Here is a 10,929-nt window from a genome sequence, read left to right on the forward strand (position 1 = left end):
GAAGCTCTTTATCTGACCTTCAATTCTGAATGATAGCTTTGTGGGATAAAGTAATCTTGGTTGTAGGTTCTTGGTATTCAGCACTTTGAATATTTCTTGCCATTCCCTTCTGGCCTGCAAAGTTTCTGTTGAGAAATCAGCTGACAGTCGTATGGGTATTCCCTTGTAGGTAATTGAGTCTCTTTCTCTTGCTGCTTTTAAGATTCTCTCTTTGTCTTTTGCTCTTGGCATTTTAATTATGATGTGTCTTGGTGTGGTCCTCTTTGGATTCCTTTTGTTTGGGGTTCTCTGCGCTTCTTGGACCTGTAAGTGCATTTCTTTCACCAGGTGGGGGAAGTTTTCTGCCATTATTTCTTGAAATAGGTTTTCAAAATCTTGCTGTCTCTCATCTTCTGGCACCCCAATAATTCTGATATTATTCCGCTTGAAACTGTCCCAGAGGCTCCTTACACTATCTTCACACTTTCGGATTCTTTTTTCATTTTGCTTTTCCAGTTGGGTGTTTTTTGTCAAATCTTTGGTTTGATTCTTGTGCTCCTCTGGTCTGCTATTGGGTATAATATTCTTTATTTCAGTCCGTGTATGCTTACTTTCTAATTTCTTTATCGTAGCATCGAGGGTCTCATTAGTTTTCGTGAGGCTCTCCACAAGTTTTTTGCAAGCCCTCAAAATTGCGATTCTTAGCTCCATATCCTCCATTTCTGTCACGTTTTTTTGTCTCCGCATCTTTTATGCTTTCTTGGTGCACCCCCTTGTGGTCTTTGTGCGCAGTCTTGTTCTAGCTAAGCCTTAATTGTTGTAGTTAACACTAGAGGGATTTGACCACCAGGCCGACTGGCTATAGGAATCAGCTGTGTGGAAAACTTCAGTCCTCTGGGGAGGCGCTAGTCCAGCCTTTGCCTGAGGCGATCGGCAAATGGCTCTGCGCAGGGCTTGGGCGGGGCGGGCTCAACAGGGCGGGGGGAGGGAGCAGCTATGGCTGCTCTCAGTCCGTCTCCAGGGGCTCTGCCTCTCTGTCCCCGTAACCGCTGCAAACCTCGGAGGGACCGTAGCCAGACAGTCCCGCTTCTCCCGTTTGAGTCTGGGTCCCTAGAGACTCGCCCGGATCTGTAGCCCAGAGTCTGAGACTCCCTCCTGATTGAAAACGACAGCCGCGCCCTCAGCCACCAGCCCGCTTTGTGCGCGCACCGCCGCACCACCGTACCTTTAAATTTTCCACACTGCGCCTCCTCTAAGCCTCGTAATGCTGTTGTTTTTCCTTCTAGTTGAAGAGTCTCTCCTCAGCCAGCCTTCCTGTGGTTCTGGGTGATGTCCGTTCCGTCTTTTAGTTGTATTTTTGAAGTGGTTGTTTGAGGCAGCAAACTCCGGTGTTTACCTACGCCGCCATCTTGGTTTCTCCCAGACACGTAGTTTTTTTAAAATTCTTTATTATTTAAAGTATTACATGTAGTATTACATATGTCTCTTTTCCCCCCATTGATCTCTCCCCGGCCACCCCCACCCCCAGCACATGTCCTCACCCCCCTAGTGTCTGTGTCCATTGGTTATGCTTATATGCATGCATGTAAGTCTTTTGGTTGATCTCTTACAGCCCCCCCAACCCTGCCCTGCCCTCCCTCTGAAGTTTCAGAGAGAAAGGGAGAAGGAGAAAGAGATAAAAACTTCAGTGATGAGAGAGAATCATTAATTAGCTGCCTCCTGCACACCCCCCTACTGAGGATCGAGCCTGCAACCTGGGCATGTGCCCTTGACTAGAATCAAACCCAGGACCTTTCAGCCCACAGGCTGACGCTCTATCCATTGAGCCAAACCAGCTAGGGCCAGACACGTAGCTTTTGAAGTCATGGCCTGTATTTTGAGTATCCTTTCCAAACCAAACACTTTGGTATGTTAACAGGATATGTGTGCCTTTATGTCTTTATTAAGAATAACATGTCATCTGAAGAACTTCTCACTGTTGAGGATGTTGAGGATTTTGTCTTTGTTGCCAGCATTTCCGATAAGAATCTGTTTTGTACAAAGGCCCTAGGGGCAGTTTCTACTGAGAAAATCTTAGGAAACATACTTGCCATTTTTGGAAAGTTATCTGTTTTCTGTCCCATCCCCCAGAAGCTCCCAGGGCAGTTGCAGTCTCCAAGCTCAGGGTTACTCCTCCTGAATGGTGTATCTCAAGCATTCCCAGTCCATGAGGTTACTTCTGTAGAAGCTTTACCTCTTCTCCCCAAATCCATTAGTAATTCCGTGGAATCAGTGGGAGGCCTAACCCCAGGCCAAATCCATTAGTAATTCCTTGGAATCAGTGGGAGGCCTAACCCCACTCTTGAGAGGTACCCTGGGCGTGCCTGCTTGCTGCGCTTGCATTTCAAGTGAAATGTTCCAAGTGAGCCATTGCACAGGCCACCTGTGGTCACAGCCATGTCTGTACTCCGGCTTATTGCCATCACATAAGCAGACTTTTGTTGGCCTCAGCCCAGCTTTTGGAGCCAGAGTCTCAGGAAAAGTGTGAGCAGTAAGTTGGCCAGAAGGGCTGAGTGCCACTATAGTTGGGGCTCTGGCAGGTTTCTAAGAAATCTTACCCTGGGAGAAGCCGGTGCGTCAGGAGACCTGTGGATGGTTACTGTGTTTGGGTTGAAGTGCTCTGAGTCCTACCACATCTGGCATGAAAGTGCTGTCCAGGTCTTTATCCTGGCGTCAGCTGTGACAGTGCTTGTCTCGTGGCCAGTGAGAATCATGAAGTGCAATGTGGGCAACTCCGTGGTTCCTGCCACAGGGCCGGTGGGAGGGAGTCCCTGGAGGGCTGGTTTCTGAAACACACACTGACAGGCTTCTGCTCCTACTTTGCTCCCGCAAGCCCCCTGCCATGTGCCTGGTGCCCCTGCTGATTTGTCTTGAGATTTGTGTGTGTGACGTCCCATCCTCCCTTCTCCAAAGTCCATGCTTTCTAGGCTGGGATTTAAGGCCTCAGCCTGCTTCTCCTTGGCATCTTCTGGGTCTGTACCTCTCAGCAGTGTTTTCCCCTCTCTGGTCTCCTGGGGATTCTTTTCTTTCTTTTAAACCCAGCTCAGTCCTGCCGTCCCTAGTCTTGCCTCCTAGGATCGGTCCCACTGGGCCCTCCCTCTGTCCCCCTCTCGAAATAGTGAATGCTACTGTGGGTTCAGGTGGTTGTTTTCCATATACTGGTCTTCCTGACTCACTCACATCCCACTGAAACTGGAAATCCCATCTTATTTCGTTCTATAGGTCTCCTTCAGTGTTCTTACCCTTTTTTATGCCATGGACCCCTTCCTAAATTCATAAAATAAAATACATAGAATTTTAAGAGAAACCGATTCTGTTGAAATATATATTTTAAAAAATTTTGATAGAGTAGTATGTGCTTCTTCATGAATATGTTAAACAACAAGATCTAGCGGCAGGGCTAATAACCTACTGAATTTCAAATTAGTGATACATGTGAATGGTATCTCGAGATACCCTGTTACAATTATAATGTGAAATGAAAAGGAGAGATTTTATTGGTGACAGCCAGAGGTACTGCTAATACTACTGTGGCTTTCTGTTTACATTTAAAGTGGAAATAAATACTACCTTTTACTTACATGCTAGTGAAAAGGACACAGTTCCCCCCGCCCCCATCAATTTCACAGGCCCCTTTGATTCTACCCCCAAGTAAATTGTGACCCAGGTAGGACACTTCTGGGCCAGCACCTTCACATTCACGTAGCAGGCAGAGTAAATGTTTGCCAGCTGACAGGTTACTGCTCCGAGATGTGCTGCCTCAGTTCTTCTCCAGAGGCCTTTACCTGCCCTCATACCTCTGATTAGTGCCTCCACTCCCAGCTTGGGCCGTCCCTTCTTGTGTAAGCTGGTAGGGAGTTGGGTGTGGGGCTTGCTGCTTTTCAGCACTCTGTGACCTTTTGGCTTGAGGGAAAATTGGCAGCAGGGAGTACAATGTCTGTGGGGCCCAGGCCAGACCCTTTCCCCACCAGCCAGGGAGGCTGAGGATGAGAGCTGACCTTCAGGATGTCTTTCTACCGTGAGAGCATGTCTGCTTCCAGGCATGATACCCCGTAAAATGCTTTGCTTCCTGTGTCTGCAGGAAAGAAAAAAGGCGAGGGCTTGGATTCTGCTGCTGGGAAGGGACAGGGTGTATGTCTCTGGCCCTTGGAGCTGACTCACCAGCCTTTTCCTCTTTTCCACAACCCAGGGCAAGCTGGCCTCATTCTTCCTGTCTCGGGTGGATTCCTTGAGCCCTCAGCTGCAGCAGGTAAAGGAAAAGGAGGCAGATGAAAAGCCTGGGCCTGAGTTGGAGTAAGAAAACTTACTTCTCATTCTTAGCATTTCTCTCTCTCTTTAAAAAAAAATATTTTTATTCATTTCAGAGAGGAAGGGAGAGAGAGATAGAAACATCAGTGATGAGAGAGAATCATTGATTGGCTGCCTCCTGCACCCCTCTACTGGGGATTGAGCCCATAACCCGGGCATGTGCCCTGACCGGGAATCGTACTATGATCTCATGGTTCATAGGTTGATGCTCAACCATTGAGCCATGCCAGCTGGGCAGCATTTCTCTCTTGGTACTGCTTGGACCACGTTCCCACTTCCCTTCCTGTTGGCATACTCAAGAGGCACAAGATCTTTGTCCTTCTGCCCCATAGTCCCTTTCCTATGTTCCTAGAGCTGTCTGTGATCTCCTTGTCTTGGCATTGGTGGCGCTGGGGGTGTCTGGCTGGGCTGGATTCCCACCTGACCAAGCTTCTGACCTTTCTTCTGCAGTTGGCGTGCGAGTGTTATTCCCGGCTGCCCTCTCTTGGGGCTGGCTTTTCCCAGGGCTTGAAGCACACTGAGAGCTGGGAGCAGGAGCTACACACCCTGCTGGCCTCATTGCACAGTCTGCTGGGGGCTCTCTACGAGGGAGCAGAACCAGGTAGGGAGCATGGCTAGTAGGCAGTGGCAGAGTGGTTGGGGAACGCGGCAGCAGGGAACCAGGAGGGTGGCCCAGAGAGTGGGACAGTTGATTTCTAGGCAGAATGGTGGGTCATCCACCAGAAATGAAAAGGGAGGGGACGGGCAAGCCCTGGAGTGAGAAGCTGCTGTGTTTACGTCCAGCTCCTGTGCAGTATGAAGGCCCTGGGGTGGAGATGCTGTTTTCCCTCGAAGATGCTGATGCGCATAACCTTTTCCGGCTTCGGCAAAGGTTTTCCGGTCTGGCCTGCTGCCTGGGGCTCATGCTCAGGTGAGTGAGTGCTGGAGGGAGCATGGGCTGGAGGGGGAGGGATTGATCTGGGATGTGTTCCGCATCATGAAGAAGGAGGTTGAGGTGGGCCAGTCATGCTGGGGAACCTGTGCTGAGGATCTCCCTGCTCTGATTCTCTCCAGCTCTGAGTTTGTGGCTCCCGTGTCCATCCCTGTGCAGGAAATCCTGGATTTCATCTGCCGGACCCTCAGCATCAGTGCCAAGAATATTGTAAGTGATGTTTGTCCTCCGTTCACAGTCCTTAGGACCCAGGGCAACCAGGAAAGTAGTGTGGGATCTGAAGCTCCCCAAATGATGTCATCCCTAATGTGTCTGGCCAGCGCCTTACTTCTATCCGAATGCCATTATTCCTTGTGCTTCTCCCGACACATGCACAGGCTCGTTTCTCTCCCCTGGTGCGAGGACACCTGTGGCACATGCTTCGAGGGGAGGGCAAGCACGGGGGCCAGCCAGACATTGCAGAGAGGCAGCCACCCTCCCCTCATCCTCCTTCCGGGCTCTGTTTTATAGGATCGGGGTTTGACCTTGTTGGGAGAGGTGGGCCGGGGTGGGTTCCTTACATGTGTGTCCATATGTATTTAGTCACACACATCTCCGTCTCCCTTTCCCTCTGTGTCTCACTTCCCTGCTCCTTTTGCCAATTTCATTCTGCAGAGCTTGCTTGGAGATGGTCCCCTGCGGCTGTTGCTGCTGCCTTCTATCCACCTGGAAGCCTTGGACCTGCTCTCTGCGCTCATCCTTGCGTGAGTGGACTAGGAAGAGTGTGATGAAGGGACTGGGACGTACTGGGAATGGAGGTCACTGTTGTGTCTTCGCCCCCAGGTGTGGAGGTCGGCTTCTGCGCTTTGGAGCCCTGATCAGCCGCCTGCTTCCCCAGGTCCTCAATGCCTGGAGCATTGGTAGGGATACTGTCTCTCTGGGCCAGGAGAAGCCTTACAGGTGACCATCAAGGATGGGGATCAAGGGGGGAGGGTGGCGAGGCCATGCAGGTGGGCTGGGAGCTGAGGGAGGAGAGGCATTCATAAGCCGCCCTGCTCACTCCACAGTGCCATGCGGACCAAGGTGTATGCTGTGTTAGAGCTGTGGGTGCAGGTGTGTGGTGCCTCGGCAGGAGTGCTTCAGGCAGGAGCCTCAGGAGAGGCCCTGCTCACCCACCTGCTCAGTGACATCTCCCCGCCAGCCGAGGCCCTGAAGGTGAGTGAGGCTCCGCCCCCACTCTCCTGTGCCAGGACTTTCATCCTGCACATCTGGTCCATGTGAACCTCCTCATTCAACACCGTCGCCTCACTCTGTCCTGCCTTCCTGTTTGCCTGTGAGTGTGATTTATGTTTCCCTCCACCACCAGCTGCGCAGTCCCCGGGGGAGCCCTGATGGCGGTTTGCAGACGGGGAAGCCCAGTGCCCCCAAGAAGCTAAAGCTGGACATGGGGGAGGCTGCGACCCCTCCCAGCCACCGCAAAGGGGATAGCAATGCCAACAGCGATGTGTGTGCAGCTGCGCTGAGAGGTGGGTGAGGCCTGTGCCCTGCACCTTCCGAGTGCGGGGATGGCTGGGGCTTTAGCCCCAAACCAGGTGTTGAAGTAGAGGGTGTGGATAGAATGCAGAACCAGCTAAAAACCTTCAAGAGAGGCCAGAGGAGCAGAAGCAGCCATGCAGCTCTCAGGGCTGCGGCAAAATCTTGGATCTGGGCAGGGGAGGGGCGTGTGCGAGTGTTGGGTCGTTTATATTGCCCCCAGGGTCTCATTTATCTTGTTGCATATCCTCTGCACCTGCCAGGACAGCTGTAGCAAAGGTATATCCCTGCCTTGGGGAGCTTACATTCCTTCAGGCAGGCTGCTCAGTGGGGTTTCCTCCCAACACAAGTGCTAATTACATGCAGAAGTATAGTCAGTGACTGTGGTTAGTGGGTGACTTTCCTTGGGGTTCCCTGTATTTCACTGCCTGTCACCCCACCCCATGTGAAGAGGAGAGCCAGTGCTTCTCAGACATATAAGTGCACATTTACAGTGCACCTATATCATCCGCAGCCCTGTGCAGTGCGATCCTCATTTCACGGTGGAGAAAGGAGCTCAGAGCAGTTAAGTGACTTGCCTGAACCTCGTGCTGCAGAAGCCCTTCTCTGTCCTGTTAGTAGCAGGTCTCTTACACACTGTTCTTCTTCCCAGGCCTCAGCCGGACCATCCTCATGTGCGGGCCACTTATCAAGGAGGAGACTCACAGGGTTAGTGGAGCCTGGTCCCCACGGAAATTGGGGCGGGGCCACTGCCTGTCCCTGTGAGGGCTGTGCCCCTGGGGAGCGTCCATTGCAAGTTGGGAGGGGGCCCTGGAGAAGGGTTGGGTCGTCGAGGTGGTGTCTCTACTTGTGCCCTGCGTCCTTTTCAGAGGCTGCACGATCTGGTCCTACCCCTCGTCATGGGTGTCCAGCAGGGCGAGGTCCTAGGCAGCTCCCCATATACCAGCTCCCGCTGCCGCCGGGAACTGTACCGTCTGCTGCTGGCTCTGCTGCTGGCGCCTTCTCCTCGCTGCCCACCTCCTCTCGCCTGTGCCCTGCAAGCCTTCTCCCTGGGCCAGAGGGAAGACAACCTTGAGGTAACTGCAGACGGGCCGAGTCCATCTCTTTGGTTTGAGGGCTCTCTTGTTTCTGAGCTGGCAGGCTCTCCTCTCTGGTACCATAGCACCCTGTATTCCCGATGCTCACACTTGCTTCCTCTTCCTTCCTCAGGTCTCTTCTTTCTGCTCGGAAGCACTGGTGACCTGCGCTGCTTTGACCCATCCCCGGGTTCCTCCTCTGCAGTCCATGGGCCCCACCTGCCCCACACCTGCTCCAGTTCCTCCTCCTGAGGCCCCGTCTCCGTTCAGGGCCCCACCCTTTCATCCCCCGGGCCCCATGCCCTCAGCAGGCACCATGCCCTCAGCTGGCCCTGTGCCCTCGGTGGGTCCCCTGCCCTCAGCAGGCCCCGTGCCCCCGGCAGGCCCAGTGCCTCCAGCACGTCCTGGTCCTCCAGCCACAGCCAACCACTTAGGCCTCTCTGTCCCAGGCCTGGTGTCTGTACCCCCCCGGCTCCTTCCCGGCCCTGAGAACCACCGGGCAGGCTCAAACGAGGACCCCATCCTGGCTTCCAGTGGCACTCCCCCACCTGTGATACCCCCAGATGAAACTTTTGGGGGGAGAGTGCCCAGGCCAGCCTTTGTCCACTATGATAAGGAGGAGGCGTCTGATGTAGAGATCTCCTTGGAAAGTGACTCTGATGACAGTGTGGTGATCGTGCCTGAGGGGCTGCCGCCCCTGCCACTCCCACCCCCCTCAGGCAGCACCCCACCCCCTGTTGCCCCAGCTGGGCCACCAGCAGCCTCCCCTCCTCTACCAGCCAAGGAGGAGCCTGAAGAGCTTCCTACAGTCCCGGGGCCTCTCCCTCCACCCCCACCCCCTCCTGTTCCTGGCCCAGTGACACTCCAACCACCGCAGTTGGTGCCTGAAGGAACTCCTAGTGGGGGAGGACCCCCAGCCCTGGAAGAAGACTTGACAGTTATTAATATCAACAGCAGTGATGAGGAGGAGGAGGAGGAGGAAGAGGAGGAAGAAGAGGAGGAGGAAGAAGAGGAGGAGGAAGATTTTGAAGAGGAAGAAGAGGATGAGGAAGAGTATTTTGAAGAGGAAGAGGAGGAAGAGTTCGAGGAGGAATTTGAGGAAGAGGAAGGTGAATTAGAGGAAGAAGAAGAGGAGGAGGAGGAGGAGGAGGAGGAAGAAGAGTTGGAAGAGGTGGAAGAGTTGGAGTTTGGCTCAGCAGGAGGGGAGGTAGAAGAAGGAGGACCTCCACCCACCAGCCTGCCTCCAGCTCTGCCTCCCCCCGAGTCCCCCAAGGTACAGCCTGAGCCAGAGCCAGAGCCTGGGCTACTGTTGGAAGTGGAGGAGCCGGGGGCCGAGGAGGAGCGTGGGGCTGAGACTGCACCCACACTGGCCCCTGAGGTGCTCCCCTCCCAGGAGGAGCTGGAGAAGGAAGGGGGAAGCCCCCCAGCGGGGCCACCTCCTCAGGAGCTAGTGGAAGAGGAGCCCTGTGCTCCTCCGCCAGCCCTGTTGGACGAGGGGACTGAGGGTGGGGGTGATGAGGTCCCCCCGCCACCAGAGACATCTGCAGCCGAGGAAATGGAGACGGAGACGGCCCCTCCCCAGGAAAAGGTGAGTGGGCCAGGCTGGGAGGGCATCTCTGGGTGGGGAAGGTGGGGCGGGGTGGGGTGGGGCTGGAGGAAGAGGGGGTTGCTTGTGTTAGGGAAGGGCTTTGCCCAAGCCTGACCCACTCCTGTATGTGTGTGAGACTGTTTTGAATCATGTCTTTGTCCCTCAAAGGAGCAGGATGACACAGCTGCCATGCTGGCTGACTTCATTGATTGTCCCCCTGATGACGAGAAGCCACCACCTGTCACAGAGCCTGATTCCTAACCGTCTCCTACACCCCCACTCGTTTGCAATAAAGTTATGTACTTCGGCATCGACTGCTGCTTCTGCCTTTTGCCACAACTGTGTCCCCCCCTCTATCCCTTGCCTTCGTCAGCACCTCCCTGGCAGGAATTTGGCAAGTTCACCGCAGGCCTTCTGACCTGTTCTTGAGATGTGGACATTCCTGGTCAGTGTCTGATCCCTTTAAGCAGTTGCATATCCTAGGCCTTGCTGGGGTGCGTGTGTGAGCAGGAACCTAGAGGAGTAGACGTGAGGGCATTGAAATCTATGGGCTGGAGGTAGGTGCCGCCTGGTTCTTTCACTCAGTCCATTGAAGGGTGAACATAAGGAAAGGGCCTTGGAAATGCAGAAAAGGGAGTGACTTCCCAGCTGCGTGTATTCTGCGGAGTGATGTTTGAGCTGATTTTGGGAAACTTAGGGATTTTAAAGTTTCCCTCAACTTGTTTTTTCAAAAATGTCAAGCCTGCAGAAAAGTTAGAAGAATAGAATAGTATAATACCTTTGCATAGGTTAATCAGTTGGTAATATTTTCTCATGTTAGTGTTTATAATGTCTGTATCTGCATATAGACTTGTATTTATATATGTACTTAAATCTGTCTGTAATCAATACACAATTATATGTGCACACATTTTTTGTGTGTGGGGCCATGTTGCAGACGTCATGACCCTTCACCTCTAAGTTCTTCAACATTAACTCCCAGGGTTAAGACATTTTTCTACATAATCACAGTACCACTATCAGACCTAAGGAAAGTCACAGCAATAAAATATTACATGTACTATATTGTGAGATCCAAGTGTCCTATTTATCTCAAATGATTTTGATGGCTGTCTCTCCCCCAGCCCCCACTTGATTTAATTTCAAGGGTGTTATTTTCTTAGGTGGAGAGGGCCATTTAAGGCTTAAGGATCACTGCAAGGACAGGTGCGAGGTGTGCAAACTCTTAGAATAGTGATTTTTCAAAAATGTATAGAACCTGAATTCTGGAAACGGTAGGTTAAGTTGACATTGACCCCGAGGAAGAGGCTAGAACAGAAAGTTTTAAAGTTTACACTATATTGTGAGTAGGATAACATATTCACAGTTCAGAACTCAAGAGAGACAAAACGTTAGTTGAAAAGTTTCACCATGTTGCTCTGTCACTTAGAGGGGCCAGTATGATCAGTTTTTATCTGTTCTTCCAGAGATAATGTATATAAGCAGTTATGTATAAA

The 10,929-nt window shown here is 52.4% G+C and overlaps 1 protein-coding gene across 2 annotated transcripts in view; it reads left to right on the top strand.

Annotated features, from left to right (window-relative positions):
• PELP1 (proline, glutamate and leucine rich protein 1) overlaps window positions 1-10,498 on the top strand; it is a 29,697-nt gene extending 19,199 nt beyond the window's left edge. For both annotated transcript variants that reach the window (XM_006102776.2, XM_023744065.1), the window contains exons 6-17: window positions 4,208-4,267; window positions 4,777-4,927; window positions 5,110-5,236; window positions 5,380-5,467; window positions 5,912-6,000; window positions 6,080-6,196; window positions 6,304-6,451; window positions 6,603-6,762; window positions 7,422-7,477; window positions 7,639-7,845; window positions 7,979-9,433; window positions 9,602-10,498. In XM_006102776.2, the coding sequence (XP_006102838.1) occupies window positions 4,208-4,267; window positions 4,777-4,927; window positions 5,110-5,236; window positions 5,380-5,467; window positions 5,912-6,000; window positions 6,080-6,196; window positions 6,304-6,451; window positions 6,603-6,762; window positions 7,422-7,477; window positions 7,639-7,845; window positions 7,979-9,433; window positions 9,602-9,694 (2,751 nt within the window). In that variant the 3' untranslated portion in view covers window positions 9,695-10,498. The remainder of the gene's footprint in view (window positions 1-4,207; window positions 4,268-4,776; window positions 4,928-5,109; window positions 5,237-5,379; window positions 5,468-5,911; window positions 6,001-6,079; window positions 6,197-6,303; window positions 6,452-6,602; window positions 6,763-7,421; window positions 7,478-7,638; window positions 7,846-7,978; window positions 9,434-9,601) is intronic.
• Window positions 10,499-10,929: the final 431 nt, after the last annotated feature.

The sequence above is a fragment of the Myotis lucifugus genome, unplaced genomic scaffold (assembly GCF_000147115.1).
Source record: "Myotis lucifugus unplaced genomic scaffold, Myoluc2.0 scaffold_426, whole genome shotgun sequence".
NCBI lineage: Eukaryota > Metazoa > Chordata > Mammalia > Chiroptera > Vespertilionidae > Myotis > Myotis lucifugus.